The following is a 26659-nucleotide window of genomic DNA, read 5'->3' as shown; positions in this document are numbered from 1 at the left end:
AAGTTTTTGTTTGGAAGCATGCCCAGCGCCTGCCGAACAAAACATCAGAGCATGCAGGATTGATACCAGTTGTACATGGAAATAATGGTAGTAACAAGAAATTCTTGATAGGATTTACAGTTTCTCTGGTTATGCTGATTTGTGATGACAACTACTGTACAGTATATAATAAATGTTCATTTTTTTGTTCAACAATAAATGTGAATTCTTCTTCATGGAAAAACAAGACATCCCCTGAAAATAAGACCTAGAGCATCTTTGGGAGCAAAAATTAATATAAGACACTGTCTTATTTTCGAGGAAACACGGTATATATCTATATCTACCGGGCCCTAGGGAGGTACGCCTGGAAGCTACAAGGCGTAGAGCCTTTTCGATCTATGCTCCAATTCTGTGGAACTCATTGCCTCCATATATTAGAGGAATGTCGGAGTTGCGACCTTTTGGAAAAGCGCTCAAGACTTGGCTGTTTGGTTGTGCATTTAAGTAAATCAGATCTAATTTGCCAAATAGTCACTGATGAATGTTTTTAGGTTGAATGTTTTTATGTTGAATGATATTTTAAATTGTAAGTCGCTCGGAGCACTCTGGTGGAGAGTGACTAATTAAGAAATAAAGTGAAGTGAAATCTAATCTAAATCTAATCTAAATCTATCTAAATCTAATCTAAATCTATCTAAATCTAATCTAAATCTATCTAAATCTAATCTATCTAATTAATCTAAATCTAATCTAATCTAAATCTATCTATCTAAATCTAAATCCATAATAAAAGCGAAAACCTGTATGTGTGTATGTGGCACGGTTGTCCGCTCACACAGACAGCCTCTGGCCTCCACAAACAGGCTATACTTCCCAGGCCTGAGAATCCAGCAAGTCACCTCTTTGCACTGACATTACGGTTACAGCGAACGCCATGAACATGTGGCCCAGCCCCTACCAATGTCCTTCCCAAACACTACGGCCCACCACCCAAGGAATGCTTTCATTTGGGGACCATTTCATCCTAGATTTTACTTTTTCTTCCACCACAGGCAGGCATCCCAGGGTTCTCCTGTGGAATTTGCATGGCCCCGCCCACTGCCCTTCCCTTTCAAATCTCTCTGCATAACCAACAGAGAAGGACTGAGCTGCAGCTAAACTTACTGGAGGAGTTTGGGGATTAACTGCACATGGTGGAATTTGTAGTTCACCCCACATCAAGTCAGAGCACTGTGACTTCTACTGGGGGATTTAGAGGAGTTGTACTTCACCTACACCCAGAATGCTATGAACCCAAACAATGATGAGTCTGGGCCAAACTTGCCATGCAGACCCGATATGCCCAGATTTGACTACTGGTGTGCCTGGAAGTTGGGGAGTAGTAGGTAGTGAGATTTATAGTTCACCTCCAATGAATGAGCACTTCAATAATGACTATATTTTTAATCTTTCCTTTTAAGGATGGTTTTGGGTCTCTTTATGAAAACGTTTACTCCCCCCCACCTTACCCACCCCCTGAGTTTTTTTCCCCTAGGCTGATGGTACTTTTTTTACCTCCCTCACTGAGGCAAAAAACTACCACCAACAGGCTTCGGCCTACTCACTCTAACAGGCGTGACACATACAGTCCCCATGACCTACTATACATCCTGGCGCTGTTTGGAGTGGGGTGGACAATGGATGATGGACTTCCATATGGGAGTTGTAGTTCACCTGCACCCACTGAACCCCGCTGACCCTGGACCTAGACTAAACTTGGAACACAGGAAAACAATGCCTTTCTCAAAGAACCTGGGCACCGCTGGGCCCCCAAGCTAGTCCATAATAAAAGTGAAAACCCGTATGTGTGTATGTGGCACGGGTGTCCGCTCACACAGACAGCCTCTTGCCTCCACAGACAGGCTACAGTTCCCAGTGCTGAGAAGCCAGCAAGTCACTCTTTTTCACTGACATTGCGGTTACAGCGAGCTCAATGAACATGCAGCCCAACCCCTGCCAATGTCCTTCCCAAACACTACACCCCACTGCCCAAGGAATGCTTTCATTTGGGGACAATTTAATCCTAGATTTTGCTTTTTCTTCCACCACAGGCAGGCATCCCAGGGTTCTCCATTGCTGTGAAATATGCATGACCCCGCCTACTCCCCTTCCCTTTCAAATCTGTCTGCATAACAAACACAGCAGAACTGAGAAGGAACTAAACTTATTGGAGGAGTTTGGGGATTGACTGCACATGGTGGAAGTTGTAGTTCACCCTGCATCAAGTCAGAGCACTGCTGTGACCCCTACTGGGGAATTTAAAGGAGTTGTAGTTCACCTACACCTAGAACGCTATGAACGCTATGATAGGCCTGGACCTAACTTGCCATGCATACCTGATGTGCCCACATTTGGTGGGTTTTGAGGGGAATTGGCCCAGGCATTTGGGAGTAGTAGGTACTGGGATTTATAGTTCACTTGCAGTCAAACCCCACCAGTGATGGACCAGGACCACACTTGGCACCCAGAGCCCCCATAACTAATAGAACATATTGGACAAGTTTGGGGGAAAAAAGAAAAAGTGACCCCCACTGACAATGGACTAGGACCACACTTTGCACAGAGAAGCCTCATGACCAACTGAACATACTACAAGGGTTTGTGGGAATGGGCCTTGATTTTGGGAGTTGTAGTTCACCTGTATCCAAAGACCGCAGAACCCAGCCAAAGACCAGAACCCAGCCTTCACCTGCTGAAAAGCCTTTCCCCACAACAGAGGGCAGGAAATAGAGGTGGAAATGGACAGGGGTGGAAAGGGCTGGGCAGGAAGGAGGGTTTCCCGACTGCTCTGTGCCTGTGAATTTGCATGCCGTCCTGCGGCTCAACCAAGGGAGTGAACAGCCCAACGGGGACTTAGTCCAGGCGAGACCAGTTCTGTGAGCATCTCAGCATGCCTAAATGGGGTGTTGAATTTGCCAGGCAGGAAGGCACCTTCCTTGGGAATTTGGGGTTCCTTTGAGAGATGTAGGAAATGTGGTGGCAGCAGAGGTCCAATTTGGGATGCACAGGAGACGGACCTGGGATCCCTTGTGGCCTGAAAGGGAATCTAGACATTCATGAAATCATCAATAAAGGGATCATTGTGCCTCTTAATATTTAACTTATTCTGGTAATTCATGGAAACCCTTTATTCAGAGTGAATGACGCCCCGTCTCTGGCCTGTCTGACTGTCTGCCTTTTGTTTCTTTAGCCGTGTTTAGGTCAAGCCAAAAAAATCAATGTGGCTCTTTACTATTGTACGAAAGTCCCTTTTTCTTCCATCCATCCCTCTTTCCTTCCATCAATCACTCACTTTCATCCTCCCTCCTTTCTTTTCTTCTCTCCTTCTGAATCCATCCCTTATTGTCCATCAATCTGTGATAACCTTTGCCTTGTTTCCGTGTGTCCTTGAGACCCTTTATATCTTCATTTCTTGGTGTTTCCATTTTCAACATGAGCCATGAATGGAAAAGAGGATCATCTTGGAAATAAAGGAAGTTTGCAGCGTCATGTTTAACCTTTTGCTTCTTCTTTCTTGATCAGGGAAATGAAGATCCTATGAAGTCACCACAGGCATAAAAAGAAAATATCTATTGGAGATTGAGGAATTTGGAAATCAAAGGGCAATAATGAAAGAAATCCTGTGGGAAGAAGAAATCCTCTCTAGGTGCCAATCTTGTGGAACTCAATTTTGATTAAAAAGAAAAAGGTAACACTCACATGTCTGTAACGCAGTCAATCATATACATAACTGTCAACATGGAGGAGAAACCCTTTACATGTCTTGAGTGTGGAAAGAGCTTCAGCTGGAGGAGCTATCTGCTACGGCATGAAAGGACTCACACTGGGGAGAAACCCTTTGAATGCCTGGAGTGTGGACAGAGTTTCACTCAGAGTTCAGGCCTACGTTCACATCAAAGGACTCACACTGGGGAGAAACCCTTTGAATGTCTGGAGTGTGGACAGAGTTTCACTCAGAGTTCAGGCCTACGTTCACATCAAAGGACTCACACTGGGGAGAAACCCTTTGAATGTCTGGAGTGTGGACAGAGTTTCACTCAGAGTTCAGGCCTACGTTCACATCAAAGGACTCACACTGGGGAGAAACCCTTTGAATGTCTGGAGTGTGGACAGAGTTTCACTCAGAGTTCAAGCCTACGTTCACATCAAAGGACTCACACTGGGGAGAAACCCTTTGAATGTTTGGAGTGTGGACAGAGTTTCACTCAGAGTTCAGGCCTATGTTCACATCAAAGGACTCACACTGGGGAGAAACAATATAAATGCTTGGAGTGTGGACAGAGCGTCACTCATAGTTCAGGCCTACGTAGACATCAAAGGACTCACACTGGAGAGAAACTCTATACATGCCTGGAGTGTGGACAGAGCTTCACTCAGAGTTCAGGCCTACGTAGACATCAAAGGACTCACACTGGGGAGAAACCCTATACATGCCTGGAGTGTGGACAGAGCTTTGCTCAGAGTGGAACTTTACATTCACATCAAAGGACTCACAGTGGGGAGAAACCTTATAAATGCCCGGAGTGTAGACAAAGCTTTGCTCAGAGTGGAACTTTACATTCACATCAAAGGACTCACACTGGGGAGAAACCCTATAACTGCCTGGAGTGTGGACAGAGCTTCGCTCATAGTTCAGGCTTACGTAGACATCAAAGGACTCACACTGGGGAGAAACCGTAGAAATCCATGGTGTGTGCACAGAGCTTTTCATGGAATAAGGTTATACATAGACATCATAGAATTCACCCTGGAAAGAATGGTGTTAATTGACACCAGAGTGTCATTCTAACATGTACAAAAGCAACTCTTGCAAATTTTGGAAATGCAAGCTCAAAGTTGGGACATTTCATCGCATGTGGTGTATTGTAGAAAGATTGAACTAAAATACGTTCCATTCTGGAAGGAAACAAGGTTAAATGAAACTAGAGTTTTATATGTTGAGAATGTTGGATGATCAATTAGAATAAAAGTATGGGTAGTTACGGCGAGATACTAAAGTAAGAATTGATTGTACACAGGGATGGAAGGAATGTTTTATTCCAAAGCAAAAACAATGGCTTATGAAGACCTGCAAATTAGCCACAACGAACAAACTGACAACAACAACATGGGCAAAGATGGCGCCGAGGAGGTGGAGGGTTCCTGTTGAGCTCCGTGGTGAGATTCCTCAAACTTGGACTTTCAATCTGCTCCCCAATTCTCTAACTTACCTTAGTTGCATAGCTACTTATAAGACATCTCAGGGCACAGAGAGGACCTGACAAAGACATCAGTAGTAGCAACTAGGTAGAGAAGGAGGAGAAGTAGAAGGAAGAACGAATTGGGTTGAGCGTGGTGCCGCCATTTCAAACGCGGCCTAGAAACCCTGGAATGTTGATATATGACCAGAGTCCTCGGAGCTCATAGAAAATAAAGATCTAAGAGAGTATATGGTCCCAAGTCATCAAGAGAACCATTACTGAAGACTCTAAATTCAAAATCCGCCCTACCTGCCGTTCTACGAGTCCTGGAGGAGGTCGGAGAGTCTGGGGGGTTGGAGTTGATTGTTGGAACCGGGCTTGTTGCTGAGTGCCTCTTCCCACGCCCGGGACTGCTGCGACCGCTGCCTCTCTGTGTTGGAGAGAGGCGGGGGTTTTCAGCAGCGACTGAAGACCCGGACGCGGAGGGATCGAGGGGGCAGCCCACTGAGCTCCCATTTTGCTACAGGGTGTCTCCTCCTGCCCCCGGGATTGTTACGACCGCTGCTCCTCTGTGTTGGGGAGAGGCGGGGGGGGGGGGGTCGTCAGCAGCGGCGGACTGTGGGACCTGGCTGGGCCTGTTTGTTTGTTTACACTGGCGGTAAGGTCTGTCAGCCACGGAGCACCTTGGAGAGGCTCTGGTGGGCTTGTGGGGACCTCTGCTGGGCCATTGTTGAACTGGGAGGCGATTGACTGGCCTCAGGGGGTCTCCTCTGGGCCCACCGCATTTCCCCATTAGACTACCGGTGGCTTGTTGATTTCGGAGGAGCTTTTGTGGGCCGCCGTGCTTCTCCGCCGGATCGACTGCTGCGGGTTGCTGGGTGTGAGGCGGCTGCTGGCCCTGCCTGGCCTCCGCAGAGTGCACTAGGCCTGTTGGGGCCTGTTGGGACCGCACTGGGCCTGTTGGGGCCTGCTGGGACCTGCCTGGCCCCTGCTAAATTACGCTGAGTCAGCACCGGACCCACTTGAACTGTATTAGGCCCCTCGCCAGACCGGGAGGTGGCTGTAGAACTGGGTTACCACGCGGAGGCCAAAGGAGAACAGAGGCCTCAGAAGACGCAGAGGTGACAATCTCTATCTGGCCACGAATTTCAACTACAGAGACTGTGAAAGCCTTCCCTCTGACCCCCGCTTTGTGTGTTTTTAACTAAAAACCATAGTAACAATTTTAAGTTCATATTGAATCTGTGAGTCTACCTCATTGATGATTGATTAACAACGTGACTATTACTACCTCAATGAACTGCTACATGCTGCTAAAACCTTGTCTCTGGCACTTTATGAATTATACTTGAATCAACCCATCAAATATAACAACTATAGCCTATCTGCACCTTAGTTATATCAAATCTTCTCATCCATGTTGCCCCCGCACTCTCTGCACTTTACAATTGCATTTGCACTCTGTATTAGCGGTGGGGGGTGGGGGAGGCTGGAGGACTACGAGGATTATAGGGTGGGGGGTGGGAATGGATGGGAAAGGATACTAAGTGCCAATGGGAAAGTAATACATCAAGGAACAGCGCTTAGACCACGGGAAGAGGGGGGAGAGGACAGTATGAGAGGGGAGGGAGGTGCTCGGGTGGGTGGGCGGCCCCTATAGAGGTGGTGTCAGGGAGGGGGAGATACGGGAAAGGGAGACCTAATTTAATTCGGCCTAGGGTTTGTGGGAGAACATTAGTAGCTTTAAAACGGTCTCCTGACATAGCTAATCTGGGTAACCAGGATGGCGGTCCCTCCAGATTAAAAGTGGTGCTGTTTAATGCCAGGTCTGTAAACGGGAAAACATCATTCATCCAGGATCTAATCCTGGAGGAACATGCAGACCTGGCTTGTATTACGGAGACCTGGCTGGACATGCAAACAGGTTCACACAAACGGGAGGGTTGGAAGATTTGGTTCATACAGATTTTAAGTTAATAACTTTTAAAAAATATAAGATAAAATTTGGAAACTCGAATTATTAAGTCTGGAGTTGAAAACATGACACAATTCAGACAGTGGTTTGTGACACAACAACAACACTTCTAGTGAACTTCAGCTCCCACCATGGTGGGTCAGTTCCCCCCAAACCCCTCCAGTATATTAAGTTAGTCTTGGTGGTTCTGTGTGCCACGTTTGGTCCCGGTCTATTGTCGGTGGTGGTCCCAGTGTCTCTGGATGCAGGTGAACTATAAATCCCAGTGTCTACAACTCCCAAAGGCCCGCCCAAAGCCTACCAGTCTTCCAAATTGGCCATATCGGGTACGCTTGCCAGGGATATCCGCACCAGGCTTATCTTACCTTTGATACACAAGCACCCAGGCCGTTCAGGAGACTTTTGTACCTCCCTGCTACTTGTGGATACTCATTCAGCTACAACCGACAATGTTGCAAAGTTTTGTGCATACAAAATCCGCCAGGGGATGATGGGTCCCAAAAGTGACCCATGTCTCCAAGAATTATCTCTCTTGGATCTATAACTGGCTGATAGACCTCTGCGTTGTATGTTTTGCCGTTTCCCCTTCCGCTTCCCCCCCCCCCCAATATTTATTCATATAAATCAAGGTGACCTTCCCCTAAAGCCCTCCTGCATTTTTGTTGGTCATGGGGGTTCTGTGTGCTAAGTTAGGCTCAGGGCCATCCTTGGTGGAGTCCAGAATGCTTTTTGATTGTGGGTGAACTATTAATCCCAGTACCTAAAACAGCTATAAATCAAGGGGAATTCCCCCACAAACCTCTCCAGTATTTTCCTTTGGTCACAAGGGTTCTGTGTGCCAATTATGGTCCAGGTCCATTGTCAGTGGGGGTCACAGTGCTGTCTTGATGCAGAGTGAACTACAACTTCCACCATGTGGAGTCAGTCCCAAATTGTGGACCTGTGTCTTCAGGGGGAGTGTAACCCCATCTAGCGCAGGCTGTAACCCTATAACCTCTTTGGCCTTCTGACTGACCAGGAGGACCTCCGTCTTGTCTGGATTCGGTTTCAGTCCATTCACCCTCATCCAGACCGTCAGAGCTGCCAATCACCAGTTCAGGACCTGAGCAGCCTCCTGAGCAGGAGGAGGAAAGGAGGAGCGGAGGTGGACGTCACCTGGGAGCACATGACATTGAACTCCAGAACTCCGGATGATCTCTCCCAGTGGCTTCATGTAGATGTTAAACAACATGGGGACAAGACTGAACCCCACAGGACCCCACGAGAGAATGGCCGTGGGGCCGAGCAACGCCTTCTGAGAGCGACCATACAGGAAGGAAAACAGTGCCTCTAACTCTATTTCTGTGAGGCATCCCAGAAGGAGACCGTGGTCCACGGTATGGAAGTCGGAAGTGAGGTCCAGGAGAACCAAGAGGGACACCCTCCCCCCGTCCATTTCCCTGCTTAGATCATCTGCTGAGGAGACAAAGACTGATTCAGTTCCATGACCCGTCCTAAAGCCAGACTGCGCCCGATCTAGACACTCAGTGTCTTCTAAGAACACCTGGAGTTGCGAGGCCACCACACGTTCCATGACTTTGCCCAAAAAGGGGAGATTGGAAACTGGCCGGAAGTTGACCAATTGAATGGGGTCCACGGTGGTTTGTCAACAGCTTCCTCTTTAAATTACAGCTTCTTTTAATCCGGCTGAACTCTTTCCTTCTTGTAAGGAGGCCTTAACCACCACCACACAGAGTCCCCTTTGTCTCTACAAAGCAAAGCCAAAGGGGTCATCAGGCCGGAAAAAAGCCATGTCATCGAGACTGAATCCTCAGGACTCCACGACACAATGGTTGCGGGGCCGAGAAGGTGTCCCCCAACAACACCCCCAGGAAGGGCCGGAGCCACTGCTAAACGGTGCCCCCAAGTCCCATTCCCACAAGGCATCCCAGAAGGAGACCGTGGTCTATGGTATTGAAGGCCCCTGAGAGGTCCAAGAGAACCAAGAGGGACACCCTCCCCCGGTCTAGGTCCCTGCGCTCCTTCCATCCTCCCCACACGAGGAGCGAAGAAGACTCACCGGGATGTGGACCAAACCAGGCGACACAACGACAGGCTGCAAAGGCAACGGACAAGGAGCAAGAACCACGAGAGAGAGACAGAGACTGCCTTCTTCATTCCTGCTGTGAACGGGAAAGTGAGCTTCCCAAAGGGAACGGCCTTCAGAGGGAGATGCTGCAGCGCATCACAAGGGTCTCCATGGCGCCCCCTGCAGGCACAGAACAGCCATCCAGGGAGGGGGGAGGGAGGGAGGGAGGGAGAGCTCCCTTGATGGACAGGACCAGAGGAGGGGCAGGACGGGAAAGCCATCATCATGATATATAATAATCATAATAATATAACATCAGAAAAAGAATACAATAATGTATGATAAAATATCATAATAATTATTATATTATATCATAGTTGTAATTTGACTTTGGTCAAAGCACAGGATCGTATATTTTGGCAAAGGGTAGATTTGCTTGAAGCCCAAAGGAGTGGACCGACATCAAATCGGATAGGATAATTATGATATTGTATTATATTGTAATATTATAATGATCTTATCCTATCCGATCTGACATCAATATTATCATAATAAAGCAATAATCATGCGATAGTACAATAATAGTAATATATTATAATGCCCTAAGAGCCCCGGTGGTGAAGTGTGTTAAAGCGCTGAGCTGCTGAACTTTCAGACCGAATGGTCGCAGGTCCAAATCCGGGGAGTGGAGTGAGCACCCACTGTCAGCTCCAGCTTCTGCCAACCTAGCAGTTCAAAAACATGCCAATGTGAGTAGATCAATAGGTACCACTTCAGGTAACGGCCCTCCATGCAGTCATGCCAGTGGCCACATGACCTGGGAGGTGTCTATGGACAACGCCGGCTGTTTGGCTTAGAAATGGAGATGAGCCCCAACCCCCAGAATCAGACATAATAGTCCTGTTATAAAATTGAAATATATTATATTGTGAAATGAGGTAAATCTGTGGAAGGGAAGGGGGCTTGGCTGGGACCTCACGAAGGAAGGCTTTCCCATAGACGGTCACGGTGAGGTTATTCTATAATATAGGGCAGCATTATGATTATTATGTTATTGTGTTATTATATATTATTATTATATTTATTATTTTATTATACTGTTATATTATTATTATATTATCAAATAATATTATAATATAATATTATTTGATATATTTTTTTTCCGTGTCAGGAGCAACCGGAGTCGCTTCTGGAGTGAGAGAATTGGCCGTCTGCAAGGACGTTGCCCAGGGGACGTTGCCCGGATGTCTTGATGTTTTTACCTTCCTTGTGGGAGGCGTCTCTCCTGTCCCCGCATGGAGCTGGAGCTGACAGAGGGAGCTCACCCGCGCTCTCCCCGGGTGGAATTCGAACCTGGCAGCCTTCAGGTCAGCAGCCCAGCCTTCAAGTCACGAGGCTTTTATCCCCTTGGCCACCGGAGGCTCCTATATTTGATAATAATATTATATAATAACATTCTCTAAAAGTATTATTATTATTATTATTATTATTATTATTATTATTATTATTATTATTATTATTATTATTATTATTATTATTATAACAACTCAGCGTTGCCCAGGTTATTTGACCAAGTCAGTGTTTTTATTATTGTCCAAAAGGCATAAGGAATGGGATGAACTACAACTCCCATCATGCCCGGTTCTCCCCCAGAAACTCCGTCAGGACTTGAAGGTTGTGACGTTGGGCAACTCTGCTCAGGAGCCCCGCCCTGCCGCCCGTCCATCAAAGGAGGGGGAGCGGCAGGCAGCCAATGGGGGGCCTCCGGTGGGCGGGGCGGCACGGGCTCAGCCAATGGGAGGGGCGGGGGCGGGCTCCGGGGAAGGAGGAGGACGAAGGAGAAGATGGCGGCCGTCGTCGCCTGGCCTGAGGCCTGGTCTGTGTCTGTGAGGCGGGAAAGATGGCGGATGGAAGAGAACGGAGAGAGAGAGAGAGGTCTGTGGGGAGAGGGAGGGAGGGGGGCTCGCCGGGGTGCCCGGGGGGGAGGCGGAGGGGCCCGGTTGGCGGCGGGAGGGTGGGCCAGGCCCGTCCTTGGCTGGCGGAGGGAGGGAGGGAGGGAGGGAGGGAGGACTACAACTCCCAGGATGTCTGGTGTGTTGTGTTCCAGAATTTTGTCAGTCTGGATTCGGAAGTCCCACAGTATCTTTGCGTGCTCATTTCCCAAGACTTTTGCAGGTTTGTGATCCCACCAGTTCTTTGCTGCTGGGAGGTGGGACTTGAGGCATAAGTTCCAATGAATCCTTTGGGCCACAGAGTTGTGCCTCTGTTTGTAGTCTGTCTGTGCGATTTTCTTACAGCAGCTGAGGATATGACCCATGGTTTCGTCGGTTTCCTTGCATAGTCTGCATTTTGGGTCATCAGCTGATTTTTCTATCTTGGCCTGAATGGCCTTTGTCCTGATGTCTTGCTCCTGGGCTGCAAGGATCAGGCCTTCTGTCTCCTTCCTTCTTCAGGGTCCCATTCATGAGCCAGAGCCAGGTCTTCTCCTTGTCAGCTTTTTCTTCAATTTTGTCAAGGAACTTTCCATGCAATGTTTTGTTGTGCCAGCTGTCAGCTCTAGTTTGTAGTGCGGTTTTCTTGTACTGGTTTTTTGTCTGCTGTGCTTTGAGGAGTTTCTGATTTTTGACTTCAATCAAAGCAGGTTCCCATACAGCTTCATTATTATTATTATTATTATTATTATTATTATATTATTATTTTCGCTGCATGTTCGTGGCACTCGCTATAACCCGTAAAGTCAGGTGAGGAAGTGACGTGGTGGCTCCACTGCATTGGGAACTATAGCCTGTTTGTGGAGGCCGGAGGGAGGCTGTCTTTGTGAGCAGACACTTGTGCCACATACACACAAACAGATTTTCACTTTTATTATCTGTATAGATCGATAGATAGATAGATAGATAGATAGATAGATAGATAGATAGATAGAGGAAGAAGATATGCACAATATAAAGGTACAACTTGTCTCTATCCTGAATAAATGTCCGTATTCATATAGGTTTCAAATGGGAGACTTCAATCTCCTCAAAATAAACACAATACAGTAGAGTCTCATTTATCCAAGCCTTGCTTATCCAAGCCTCTGGATTATCCAAGCCATTTTTGTAGTCAATGTTTTCAATATATCGTGATATTTTGGTGCTAAATTCATAAATACAGTAATTATAACATAACATTACTGCGTATTGAACTACTTTTTCTGTCAAATTGGTTGTATAACATGATGTTTTGGTGCTTAATTTGTAAAATCATAACCTAATTTGATGTTTAATAAGCTTTTCCTTAATCCCTCCTTATTATCCAAGATATTCACTTATCCAAGCTTCTGCCGGCCCGTTTAGCTTGGATAAGTGAGACTCTACTGTAGTCCAATAATACAATTCTTTATTGATTAGTCGCTTTTGACCATATCAAAACATGAAAAACATACAATACGTACACACTTACGCATACATACAATAAAACCATGTAAAGATACAAAACATCCCGACCTGCGGCCTAATAACCCGCTCCTAGACAAATACAGAGTAAAAAGGTTAAAATTAGTAATTTCCTAAGGTAAGGTTTGAACGAGGACAGGGGTAAGTAAAACAAGTGTCTTGTCCATAGAAAATTTTAAGTTTGGATTTTGTTAATGGCAATAATGTATCAGCTCTCAACTTCCATCTTCTCACGAATGGCCAGCGCTTTTTGCGTAAAAGGGGTCAGTTTTCAAGTAGTTTTTATCTGAACCCTGTAGAAGGATGTACAATTCCTCCTTATTCTCTGAGTGAGTCTGATTCTCCAGCAGAGGGTCTAAATAGAGAGATCGAATCCTGGTGTAGTAGGGGCATTTTAAGAAAAAATGTTCAGAGTCCTCCACTTCTGCATCTCCCTCACGACACCCACAGGTTCTCTTCGTATAGGGGATATTCTGATCTCTACCTAGCTTGGAGAATAGTCCAATATATGATGATTTAAAAGTCACGTCTACATATCCTGAAGGACCATCTGTGGCATCTGAGTTTGTAGTGCTGTCAGAGATTGTGGTGGTGTCACATCCGAGTTTGTGGTGGTGTTCTGCACGGTGACCAGGGCACAACAAGGTATCCCAGGTGTATTCCTTGTTTCGGTGTTTGGAACACCTTCTTCAGGTGATTGATTCTTCTCAGTGCCTTTAAATATAACTTTGTGTTCCAGTATGGGATACATTTCTGGCACTATATTTCCATGTGTAAAAAAGAACAACAACATACATAAAATAGATATGCTACTGTATGCATTAAATCAATGCATAACCTTATACACAATAATCACAGTAATGTTCTCTTGACTTACATTTCGTTAGGCAATCACTGGCTTTGCTGCAGGATATTCTATAACAAACAATTGCTCATAATCCTCGTAGTCCTTAAATACATGTTGCAAGTAGCAAGTGAAATCGAGTTTGTCGTTCAGGGCCTGTCTGCCAAGTGTGGTCCAGATCTGACCTCAGCTGGGTTCACTGCTTTCTGGCTGCAGGTGAACTATAACTCCCAAAACCAAGGCCCATTCCCACTGACCCCTGCAGTATCTTCAGTTGGTCAAGGGGCTTCTTTGTGGCAAGTTTAGTTGAAGTCGGTTGTTGGTGGGGGTCACGGTATCAGTGAAGGTACCGCAAATCCCATCATCTGTGGCAAGTGTGGTCCAGATCCATCATTAGTTGAGTTGACAGTGCTGTCTGGGTGATGGTCAAGTACAACTCCTATAAATCATGGTGTAAATTCTCCCCAAACATCTTGTTCCTCTGTTTGTGCCATAGGAAAGGGTAGGAAAGGGTTGAGGGAGAGGCAGTGGGTGGGGTCACGCAAATTAAGGAACCCTGGGATGCCCATTCTGGAGGAGAAACAGAACATCTAGGGTGAAATTGTCCCCGCAGGAAAGCCTTCCTTCCCCTGGGTGGGGGGCAGGATGGGGTCTGTGGGGGACACGGGCAGGGTCTGGGCTTCGTGTTCATGGCACTCCCTGTAACCTGCGTGTCAGTGGGGGAGGGCCGGGGTGTCTCCTGCTCAGTGGGAACTAGAGCTCTTTCTGGAGGCCGGAGGGAGGCTGTCTGTGTAAGTGGATACCTCAGCCACATATACACTCACACATTTTCCCCTTTTAGTACTTGTATAGATCTCTCTCTCTCTCTCTCTCTCTCTCTCTCTCTCTCTCTTTGGGGGGGAGGGGCTGGGCGCAATGGAGGGCTCCCAAGGCAGGCCTCAGCCATCCTCCCTGTTGACACCTCTCCTTAATTCTGGCCAATCGGCTCTCTGGTCTGTGGAGGTCCTTTGGGGCCCTGGTCCTGCCGTCTTTCTTTCTTTCCTTCCTTCCTTTGGGGCTACAGGCCACCCCTCCCCTCCCAATATTTATGTATTTATCGTGTCAGAAGCGAACCGAGGGTACAAGTGGTCATGGATTTAAAAACACAAAGTAAACAAAACCCTGGCCTTCTACTAAATTTCCTTTGACCACAACCTGGCCCCTGGGAGTGAGTGCCTCTGGTGTGGCTGTGAGAAGGCCCTCCCTTGTGCATGTGGTGGGGCTCAGGCCGCATTGGAGTCAGTGGCCGGTGGTTTGCTCTCCTCCACATTCGCATGTCGTGGACTCCACTATGAGGCCCCATTTCTGAAGGTTGGCTCTGCGTCTCGTGGTGCCAGAGCACAGTCTATTCAGCGCCTTCTGAGTCTCTCCGTCTTGTGTGTGCCCAGGGGGAGTCTCCCATTCGGTATCAACCATGGCTTGAGGTTCCGGGTTTTAGCCTGCCACTTTTGGACTCTTGCTTGCTGAGGTGTTCCTATAAGTATCTCTGTAGATCTTAGGAAGCTATTTCTTCATTTAAGGCCTTGGCCACACCTTGGACTCTACACAGATATATATTCTTTCCTTTCCTTACTTAGTTTATCCATACCTCACAACCTCTGAGGATGCCTGCCATAGACGTGGGCGAAACGTCAGGAGAGAATACTTCTGGAACATGGCCACACAGCCCGAAAGACATACAACAACCCTTGACACAAATACCCAAAGTGCTCAAATTTGAATACTGGTGGGGTTGCGGGGGTGGAATTGATTTTGTCATTTGGGAGTCGTAGTTGCTGGGATTTATAGTTCACCTACAATCAAAGAGCATTCTGAACTCCACCAACTATGGAGTTGAACCAAACTTGGCACACAGAACTCCCATGCCCAACAGGGAATGCTGGAAGGCCTTGACCTTGAGTTTGGGAGTTGTAGTTCACCTGCATCCAGAGAACATTGTCGATTCCAAATAATGAGGGATCTGGGCACCCTGGAAGTGTCTCCTGATGTGAGGGAATGGGCCGCCTGCCTGCAAGGAGGGTGCCCAGGGGAGGGTGTCCGGATGTTGGGATGTTGTGTGTTGAGTGAGGAAGGTCTCTCTGCGAATGTCCCCAGGAATTGGGGGTGGAGCTGGAGCGGACATATTATATTATAATAATGACATACAATAATAGTATTATAATAATATGCTAATATAACTGACATAATAATAATAATAATAATAATAATAATAATAATAATAATAATAATAATAATAATATAAACTCTTCTCTCCCTTCCTTCCTGCAAAGAGATATTGGGTTGTGTCTCTGTTTATCACCCTCTTTAAACTCCAGTCTCTCATTTCCATTCTCCCTCTTTTTTAGAAACTCTTCCATCTTAATTCTTTTAAAACATTTATTGCGGAATTTTCTAACGTTAATACTGGTGTTAAAGGAGATAATAATAATCCCTGGCCTCGGTTTTATTTTGTGTCATTTCCAAAATGTTTTTAATAACTAACTAACTAACTGGGGCTGGTTACAGGGACCATCCCGCGCCCCTATGAAGACAGCTCCACTGGCTTCCAACAAGTTTCCGCGCCCAATTCAAGGTGCAGGTGGTTACCTAGAAAGCCCTATACACTTGGGGTGTAACCTCTCTTCAGGACCGCATCTCCTTTTATGAATGGTCGCAAACTTTAAGATCTGCCAGGGAGGCCCTCCTCTCGGTCTGCCACTGTCTCAAGTAGGGTTGGTGGGGACGAGAGCGAGAGAGAGACTGCGATGGGGGGGGGGCTTCCTTCTCGGTGGTGGCCCCGTGGCTTTGGAATGCCCTCCTGAAGGAGATCAGGTTCCCCCTTCTCTTCAAGCTTTCTGGGCACAACTGAAAACACGGTTTTTTGAACAAGCCTTTGGACCAGGATGAGCACCTTCCTCACTCAACCTGAGGCCTTAGGGATGGATTCTGTTAGTACTTTATGGACTGAGACAGTTCACGGCCTGTTGTACCCACAGCTTTGCTGCAGTGTTGAATTTTAATCAGTTGGGTTGTATGTTATTCAGTTGAATTATTGTTTTGTGTAATTATTGATTGTTATTGCTTTATTCGTTATGTATTTTGCTGCGTCTTGTGTGTTCTGCACAATTGTGTGCTTTTGTGAGCCACTCCGAGTCCCTTTGGGGAGATGGTGGTGTTATGAATAACTTCTCAATAATTTTAAAGCATCGGTTCTTTTTATTGCAATTTCAGTGTGAGAGGTATCAGAACATTTACACAAACAACAAAGAGTGACATTAGACATACAGATTTTATGTAACCACATTGGCTTGATAAACAACCTACAACAGACAAAGCGGGGGGGGGGGGTTACATTTTCACTCAGCATTCACACACATCTACATGTATTCATCCTCGTGCATCCATCCAGATATTACCATATCCTTTCTCCCTCCTTGGAGAAGCACCTGCTTAGGCCAGGCCCTGCTTCCTCTGCAGCATAGTTCCAAAACGTCAAAATGCATCCTTTTTTCCTACGAACAATGCCAAGGATAAGATAGAACGGACTCCCTGCAACCCGTAGCATGACTCCGAAATGCACTCCTTCCTCTTCCCTTGAGAAAAGGAGGCCCAGTGACAAGACCGCTTCCATGCAAATCTGCCACTTTCCCATGCATCATCTCCACTGAGCATGGAGGACAAACAGCATCTCTGTCTGTCACAATTTCTGGATCATCATTAATAATAATAATAATAATAATAATAATAATAATAATAATAATAATAATAATAATGTTAATTTTATTTCTAGACCGCCCTCTCTCCCCAGAGGGACTCAGGGCGGTTAACATACATATAGACGGCAAACATTCAGTACCCCAACTACATCACTAATATCAAAAGTATAAAATGACAATAACATACTCATACTCACTGTCGCAGTTCTTAACCGAGTTTACCAGACAGGTCAACTATTTCAGTTATCATTAGCTGGTTTTAATTACTATTCAGCAAGCAGGTAGTTAGTCATTGTAGGCCTTAATATTTTAGAATGGTGTCTCCAAAATTATTAGCTCTCATTCATTCATCTCTTCCATTGATACCATATATTCATATTTCATTTTATCTTATTACAGTGGCGGGGTACAAATAAATAATAATAACAATACTAAAACTTTATATACCACCCTATCTCCAACAATGAAACCAGACAACAACAAAACATAATACGATAATGAGCATAAGTGCGCTAAACATACAAATCAATCAATTAACCACAGGCTTAGGAACCAATGACAAAATACTCCATCGGCGGGACAGGATACAGGGATCAAGGGTTCCACGTTGGGGTGGCCAACTAGCAGGTGCCAGGCGGGTCAAGGGCAACAGTATGGCATGGGAAAAAGTTTAGATAGAAAGTTTATATTTATGTAAGGGGGTTACTCTGTTCATTATACCAATTCCTTTTAGACTTTCCTTTATTTTCTATCAAAATATACTTCTAATTTCTTATCCTCTTCTTCTAGCCCAGTGGTTCTCAACCTGGGGTCCCTCACCAGATGTTTTTGGCCTTCCAGTCCCAGAAACCCTAACAGCTGGTAAACTGAACTGGCTGGGATTTCTGGGAGTTGTAGGCCAAACACACCTGGGGAGGGACCCCGGGTTGAGAACCCCTCTTCTGGCCCTTCCAGTTTTCCTTGCTTCGCTAATCCTTCGACTACGTACCTTATTATTTGGTTGGCATGATCATATACTTTAATATTTGGGAGACCTAACCTGCCTTATTTTTGTGGTTTATACATTTAGTTTTTATTTATTCTGACTCTATTCCCATTACAGTCCATGTTTAATATAATTTGCCATTTAAAAAAAATTTTGGTCCAAATTATTATAAGGTAACATCTGTATCTATTAATCTAAATCTATCTAATCTAATCTAAATCTAATCTAATCTAATCTAAATCCATAATAAAAGCGAAAACCCGTATGTGTGTATGTGGCACGGATGCCTGCTCACACAGACAGCCTCCAACCTCCACAAACAGGCTATAGTTCCCATGGTTAAAAATCTAGCAAGTCACTCTTTTCCGCTGACATTTTGGCTACAGTGAGCTCAATGAACATGCAGCCCAGCCCCTGCCAATGTCCTTCCCAAACACTACGGCCCACCACCCAAGGAATGCTTTCGTTTGGTGACCATTTCATCCTAGATTTTGCATTTTCCTCCACCACAGGCAGGCATCCCAGGGTTCTCCATTGCTGTGGAATTTGCATGACCCCTCCTACTGCCCTTCCCTTTCAAATCTGTCTGCATAACAAACACAGCAGAACTGAGCAGAAACTAAACTTACTGGAGGAGTTTGGGGATTGACTGCACATGGTGGAAGTTGTAGTTCACCCTGCATCAAATCAGAGCACTGCTGTGACTCCTACTGGGGAAGGAGTTGTAGTTCTCCTACACCCAGAATGCTATGAACCCAAACAAAGATGGCTCTGGGCCAAACTTGCCATGCATCCCCAAGATGCCCAGATTTGAATACTGGTGGGTTTGGAGGGAAATTGGCCTGGATATTTGGGAGTAGTAGGTACTGGGATTTATAGTTCACCTGCAATCAAACCCCACCAATGATAGACCAGGACCACACTTGGCACACAGAGCCCCCATAACTAATAAACATATTGGACTAGTTTGGGGAAAAGGGACTTGTAGTTCACCTGCATCCAGAGAAAAAGTGACCCCCACTGACAATGGACCAGGACCACACTTTGCACAGAGAAGCCTCATGACCAACTGAACATACTACAAGGGTTTGTGGGAATGGGCCTTGATTTTGGGAGTTGTAGTTCACCTGTATCCAAAGACCACAGAACCCAGCCAAAGTCCAGAACCCAGCCTTCACCTGCTGAAAAGCCTTTCCCCACAACAGAGGGCAGGAAATAGAGGCGGAAATGGACAGGGTGGAAAGGGCTGGGCAGGAAGGAGGGTTTCCCGACTGGCCTGAAAGGGAATCTAGACATTCATGAAATCATAAATAAAGGGATCATTGTGCCTCTTAATATTTAACTTATTCTGGTAATTCATGGAAACCCTTTATTCAGAGTGAATGATGCCCCGTCTCTGGCCTGTCTGACTGTCTGCCTTTTGTTTCTTTAGCCGTGTTTAGGTCAAGCCAAAAAAATCAATGTGGCTCTTTACTATTGTACGAAAGTCCCTTTTTCTTTGGGAATTTGGGGTTCCTTTGAGAGATGTAGGAAATGTGGTGGCAGCAGGGGTCTAATGTGGGATGCACAGGAAACGGACCTGGGATCCCTTGTGGCCTGAAAGGGAATCTAGACATTTATGAAATCATCAATAAAGGGATCATTGTGCCTCTTAATATTTAACTTATTCTGGTAATTCATGGAAACCCTTTATTCAGAGTGAATGAAGCTTCATATTTAACCTTTTGCTCTTCTTTCTTGATCAGGGAAATGAAGACCCTATGAAGTCACCACAGGCATAAAAAGAAAATACCAGTATCTATTGGAGATTGAGGAATTTGGAAATCAAAGGGCAATAATGAAAGAAATCCTGGCGGGAAGAAGAAATCCTCTCTAGGTGCCAATCTTGTGGAACTCAATTTTGATTAGAAAGAAAAAGGTAACACTCACGTGTCTGTATCACAGTCAATCATAACTGTCAACATGGAGGAGAAACCCTATACATGTCTTGAGTGTGGAAAGAGCTTCAGTTGGAGGAACCAACTGCTACTGCATGAAAGGACTCACACTGGGGAGAAACCCTATAACTGCCTGGAGTGTGGACAGAGCTTCACTCAGAAGGGACACTTACATACACATCAAAGAACTCACACTGGGGAGAAACCCTATAACTGCCTGGAGTGTGGGCAGAGCTTTGCTCATAGTTCAGGCCTACGTTCACATCAAAGGACTCACACTGGGGAGAAACCCTATAAATGCCAGGAGTGTGGACAGAGCTTCACTCATAGTTCAGTTTTGCGTTCACATCAAAGGACTCACACTGGGGAGAAACCCTATAACTGCCTGGAGTGTGGACAGAGCTTCGCTGATAGTTCAGCACTACGTAGACATCAAAGGACTCACACTGGGGAGAAACCCTATAACTGCCTGGAGTGTGGACACAGCTTCGTTCAGAAGTCAGGCCTACGTTCGCATCAAAGGACTCACACTGGGGAGAAACCCTATAACTGCCTGGAGTGTGGGCAGAGCTTTGCTCATAGTTCAGGCCTATGTTCACATCAAAGGACTCACACTGGGGAGAAACCCTATAAATGCCAGGAGTGTGGACAGAGCTTCACTCATAGTTCAGTTTTGCGTTCACATCAAAGGACTCACACTGGGGAGAAACCCTATAACTGCCTGGAGTGTGGACAGAGCTTCACTCAGAAGGGACACTTACATACACATCAAAGAACTCACACTGGGGAGAAACCCTATAACTGCCTGGAGTGTGGGCAGAGCTTTGCTCATAGTTCAGGCCTACGTTCGCATCAAAGGACTCACACTGGGGAGAAACCCTATAAATGCCTGGAGTGTGGACAGAGCTTTGCTCAGAGGGGAAATCTACGTTCACATCAAAGAACTCACACTGGGGAGAAACCCTATAAGTGCCTGGAGTGTGGACAGAGCTATACTTGTAGTTCAGGATTACGTTCACATCAATGGACTCACACTGGGGAGAAACCCTATAACTGCCTGGAGTGTGGACACAGCTTCGTTCAGAAGTCAGGCCTACATTCGCATCAAAGGACTCACACTGGGGAGAAACCCTATAAATGCCTGGAGTGTGGACAGAGCTTTACTCAGAAGGGAAGCTTACATTCACATCAAAGGACTCACACTGGGGAGAAAACTTATATGTGCCTGGAGTGTGGACAGAGCTTTGTTCATAGTTCAAGCCTACGTAAACATCAAAGGACTCACACTGGGGAGAAACCCTTTAAATGCCTGGAGTGTGGACAGAGCTTCGCTGATAGTTCAACTCTACGTAAACATCAAAGGACTCACACTGGGGAGAAACCCTATACATGCCGGGAGTGTGGAAAGAGCTTTACTCGTAGTTCAGGTCTACATTTACATCAAAGAACTCACACTGGGGGGGGAACCATAGAAATGCATGGAGTATGGACACAGCTTTTCACAGAATAACATTATGCATAGACATCATAGAATTCAGCCTGGAGAGAATGGTGTTAATTGACACCAGAGTGTCATTCTAACAAGTAGAAATGCAACTCTTGGAAATTTTGGAAATGCAAGCTCAAAGTTGGGACATTTCATCACATGTGGTGAATTGTAGAAAGATTGAACTAAAAATACAGTGTTCCCTCACTAATCCCCGGGTTTGGGTTCCAGAACCACCCGCAATAAGTGAAAATCCGCAAAGTAGGGATGCTATATATTTCTACATTATTTTAGTAGTTATACACTATTTTAAGTCTTTATCAAGAAATCATGTGTTGATAAATCGCCTCCTTCTCCTCTTGTTGCCGCTTGGGCTCCTTTTCTCTCCCTTCGGCATCTCCTTCCTCCCTTCCTTAGGCTGTACATTGTAATTTTTTATTATTTATAGTCGTCTTTTAGAGTTTATTGAAAAACCGCAAAACAGCGAATCCGAAAAGAGCGAAGTAGTGAGGGAACTCTATATGTTCCATTCTGGAAGTAATTATATTATCTAAAGGGAGTAGAATAATGAGAGATAAAAATTAACAGATTGCCTTTGGGCAGGTATCCCTGTCGTTTGTTAGTTCAGTTGTGTGTCTATGAAGGTAACTGTTTCGCAGGTCTGTTTGTTTCTGATTTAGTTTTGTATCTCATGTAGTAGTTAGTTTCATGTGTAGTTGAAGCATTATATACAATTTCTGCCTTTTTTGTAATGTTGCTTTTAATCTCTCTTTTTTATTTATTTTTTGCCACAAAGAGGGGGATTTATAAGGGACAAAACTGCTGAAACCGTCAACTTGTTTTGTTCTGAACCCAGTTTTTGTTTCCTGTTCTTTGGATGCTGAGTGTTCAGGGAAGAGTGAGGTCTGTGAGATCAGTGAGTAGAAAACATGACACAATTTAGATAATGGTTTGTGACACAACAACAACCCTTGTAGTAGTCAATGGGATATTCTGTATGCCTTCTTTAATGTCAAGTAAGATATTTTGCTCAGATACAAAGATTTATAAAGGAAACACCACAATGGATATAAAACAATGGGAAGCGCGGGAAGCAGATTATGTGTGCTCACCACACCTCACACAGATAGGACCACGTGTGCTATAAACATGGAAGATGTGATACATTCACACCAGATACAGGAATGGGATGTCTTGGTGTTACTACTGTTCAGCTAATGTTATGGTCTGATGGAAATATAATAGAACCCGATAAACAAACATTCGGTTGAAATGTAAATGTAACATAACTTTTGTTCAAGATGATGAAACTGGGAATTTGGTGTACGTGATGGAGAATGGAGACAGTGAAATAGACTTGAAGTTTAAAAAGTTATCCATAAATATAAGATAAGGAATTAATTGGGAAAAATTAAATATACTAGTAAAAACGAATCAGCAGGTGAAGAAACATTTGGAGAGTTATGAGGAAAGAAGTAAGAAAGGTTTTGTTAGGATCCAAGAGGTTGATGGAGAACGTCAGAGCGTGGCCGCATAAGGAAGCAGCCCGACAGAACGTCACTGGTGTGATGAAATCAACGGATATTCACCCAAAGCGGCAGCAGCATGTTTACATCTATTGATGCACCCAATAGTAAGGTGAGGGCTACAAGGAGTGACTGATCGATTTTCTGTATTTGAAAACGAATTGCAATACTTAGAAACGCAATTGTGAACTGTGAGGTATGTTGACTATTGAGAGGGTTGATGGGCCAAAGTGCCTGCATTTCTATTCTATTTCTGATTGCTTTTAATTATGCATTATTAAGGTGTCTGCTTCAACTTATTCTATTAAAGATGCAACCTGCCTTCTTCCAGAGGAGAGGCAAGTGTCCGTATGTCGCCACTATGTTTCCGGAACATCTTGTGGTCGGCCGATGTGGTTAATGTGGTTAAGCTACTTACTGGAACATAAGTGAACAACATGTTTTTCTACAAATGTTGTTTATGATAAAGGAAGCACGCTTGCAACACTCTGTACTGTTCCAAAGAAATGAGGAACATGAGGATATATTGAGCTTCATTTCAAATGTTCTTCATGGCGGTCACCTTTGATTTGTCCATCCGTCTATACTGCAGTATAATAAAGGTACTTGTTTTAAACTCTGTTGGGCTCAGATTGGATCCATAGCGCTTCGGCAAAGTTCCCGGTATTTAAATCTATGTGAGCGGTTCGCTTTTCCGCTAAATATAACTATATTAAACTGATTATATACATAGAATTGACACTGAATCAGACATGTGATACAATAAAGTAGTATTGATGTATCCAGGGCGTGTGTGTAAGAAACAGGAGTGTGTTTGTGTGGGTGTTTGTGAAGAAAGAAGAAACGGGCCTCAAAAGAAAACGGAGTTCACACAAAGCGTGACATGGGACGGACTTGGGCGGTGAAGAGTGAGGCTTGTCAGCTCCAACGGGATGGGAGGAAGGGGCTGCGCAGAAAGGCCGGGGGAGATGGCCTGAGGAGACGGAGTGGCCGCTGGAAGGCCGGAGCTAGCCTCTTGCCCCCCGGGGCTGGTGTGACCCACTTGGATCGGGGGGGGGGGGAGCTGCATTCAAGGGAGTGTGAGATCCTGCCCCCTCTCCTCCTTCGGAAACTGCTTTTTCCCCAAAAATGCCTGCGAGTTGGTCCTCTCTCTCTCTCTTTCCTCCAGGCTGGTGCAGGCAGATGCTACAGAGAGTAAGGGATTTAGAGCAAATTGTAAGGCTTGTCAGCTCCAACTGTGTTGGTGTGGGTTAGTCTTCTTTGAAAGAGAGCCCAGGCACACAAGGGCTGAAGATCCCATACGGCTTTAATGTTCAGAATACAAGAGTCTGCTCCACTGCCTGTGTATATAGGCCTAGCTACAGTATCATCGGGAGCCTCCGGTGGCTCAGTGTGTTAAAGCGCTGAGCTGCTGAACTTGCAGACCGAAAGGTCCCAGGTTCAAATCCAGGGAGCAAAGTGAGTGCCCGCTGTTAGCTCCAGCTTCTGCCAACCTAGCAGTTAGAAAACATGCAAATGTGAGTACTACATCAATAGGTATCGCTCCGGCAGGAAGGTAACAGCGTTCCATGCGGTCACGCCGGCCACATGACCTTGGAGGTGTCTACAGACAACGCCAGCTCTTCAGCTTAGAAATGGAGATGAGCACCAACCCCCAGAGTCGGACACGACTGGACTTAACGTCTGCGAAACCTTTACCGTACCATCAATCACTCTAGAGTCCCTTTCCCCCCACCTCAGGGCAATTGAGTTTTATGGCTGGTTCGTATGTCCTATCCTCCCTTTTGGCCCATGGCCTTGTGCTCTGTGTCAGCGCTTTGTGTCCGGAGATGGCATGAGATGGGGATCACAACATGAAGCGAGGAACCAACAAGGCGTCTCTCACCTGGCAAGACGGAACGAGGGTCCAGTAAGGCGTATCCGAATAACAATGGACAATAACGTGTGCAGGTGGGACCCATAAGCCCTACAGCCTGAGATGGAGAATGTTTTGAAACCATGCCATAAGAATGGAAAGAACAGCACGTTCCCTGAAAGAAGGACTAAACTTTAGGGCATCCAATGCAGGGGCCTCAAAGATTCAGCACGCTTTCCGGACCTGTGACTACGGAGCGTCCACACCTGTCGGGAGAACCTGATCACCTCTTCCGGGCAGGGCCTGTGTTTGTGAGTATGGATGTATGCATGTGCGTGTGGGTGAGAGCTCTCTCTAGATGTGATTTTGATATGATTCTGATGTGATGATCAATAAATGTTACATGAAAAGTGTTAAAACCAAATTTGGTCTCTAAAAGCACCTCACTGATCCCTCTGCTGCTGCTCAGTCGTTTAGTCGTCTCCGACTCTTCGTGACCTCATGGACCAGTCCAGGCCAGAGCTCCCTGTCGGCTGTCACCGCCCCCAGTTCCTTCAAGGTCGAGCCAGTCCCTTCAAGGACACCGTCCATCCATCTTGCCCTTGGTCGGCCTCTCTTCCTTTTTCCTTCCATTTTCCCCAGCATCGTGATCTATTCCAAGCTTTCCTGTCTCCTCATGATGTGGCCAAAATACTTCAGCTTTGCCTCTCATCTCCTTCCCTGCAGTGAGCAGCCACTCGGCATTATTTCCTGGGGGATGGACTGGTCGGATCTTCTTGCCAAGGTCCAAGGCACGCTCAGGATTTTCCTCACGATTCCCTAAACACTCTGCATCCATCAAAAGAACAGGAACCCTTTGGGTTCGTAACACTGGTATTATTATTCTATTACAGTAGAGTCTCACTTATCCAACATAAACGGGCCGGCAGAATGTTGGATAAGCGAATATGTTGGATAATAAGGAGGGACTGAGGAAAAGCCTATTAAACATCAAATTAGGTTATGATTTTAAAAATTAAGCACCAAAACATCATGTTACACAACAAATTTGACAGAAAAAGTAGTTCAATACTCAGTACTGCTATGTAGTAATTACTGTATTTATGAACTTAGCACCAAAATATCACAATGTATTGAAAACATTTATTACAAAAATGCGTTGGATAATCCAGAACGTTGGATAAGTGAGACTCTACTGTTTATATTATTGTTATATCACTATATTCTATTATTGTATTTTATTATTATATTATTTATTATAGGATTATTCTATATTATATTCTTTATTTTTCTAATTATTTTCATATTATTATATTGTTCTGTTGTTTCTTCATTCGGTCCCTTCCGACTCTTGGTGACCTCATGGACCAGTCCAGGCCAGAGCTCCCTGTCGGCAATCACTGCCCCCAGTTCCTTCAAGGTCAAGCCAGTCACTTCAAGGACACCGTCCATCCATCTTGCCCTTGGTCGGCCTCTCTTCCTTTTTCCTTCCATTTTCCCCAGCATCGTGATCTATTCCAAGCTTTCCTGTCTCCTCATGATGTGGCCAAAATATTTCAGCTTTGCTTCTAATATCCTTCCCTCCAGTGAGCAGCCACTGGGCATTATTTC

General features: G+C 45.5%; 3 protein-coding genes and 1 pseudogene across 5 annotated transcripts in view; 3 read left to right on the top strand and 1 right to left on the bottom strand.

Annotated features, from left to right (window-relative positions):
- Nucleotides 1-23812, top strand: part of LOC134294654 (zinc finger protein 658B-like) — a 334996-nt gene extending 311184 nt beyond the window's left edge. For both annotated transcript variants that reach the window (XM_062966245.1, XM_062966244.1), the window contains exon 2: nucleotides 19990-23812. In XM_062966245.1, the coding sequence (XP_062822315.1) occupies nucleotides 20207-21691 (1485 nt within the window). In that variant the 5' untranslated portion in view covers nucleotides 19990-20206 and the 3' untranslated portion in view covers nucleotides 21692-23812. The remainder of the gene's footprint in view (nucleotides 1-19989) is intronic.
- The window catches only part of LOC134294681 (loricrin-like), a 676447-nt gene that overhangs the window by 471018 nt on the left and 178770 nt on the right, over nucleotides 1-26659 (bottom strand). The gene's annotated exons all lie outside the window — the stretch shown is intronic.
- The window catches only part of LOC134294684 (oocyte zinc finger protein XlCOF6-like), a 196020-nt gene that overhangs the window by 78616 nt on the left and 90745 nt on the right, over nucleotides 1-26659 (top strand). The window contains exon 2 of one of the 2 annotated variants that reach the window (XM_062966276.1): nucleotides 3544-6585. The exons of the other annotated variant lie outside the window; for it this stretch is intronic. Coding sequence (XP_062822346.1) covers nucleotides 3721-4701 — 981 coding nt within the window. The 5' untranslated portion in view covers nucleotides 3544-3720 and the 3' untranslated portion in view covers nucleotides 4702-6585. Of the gene's footprint in view, nucleotides 1-3543; nucleotides 6586-26659 lie in introns of those variants that run through there. 2 annotated transcript variants of the gene reach the window in all.
- Nucleotides 11086-26659, top strand: part of LOC134294649 (zinc finger protein 420-like) — a 40931-nt pseudogene continuing 25357 nt past the window's right edge.

The sequence above is a fragment of the Anolis carolinensis genome, unplaced genomic scaffold, assembly GCF_035594765.1.
Source record: "Anolis carolinensis isolate JA03-04 unplaced genomic scaffold, rAnoCar3.1.pri scaffold_18, whole genome shotgun sequence".
NCBI classification, from domain to species: domain Eukaryota; kingdom Metazoa; phylum Chordata; class Lepidosauria; order Squamata; family Dactyloidae; genus Anolis; species Anolis carolinensis.
This window is presented reverse-complemented; position numbering and strand designations above follow the sequence as displayed.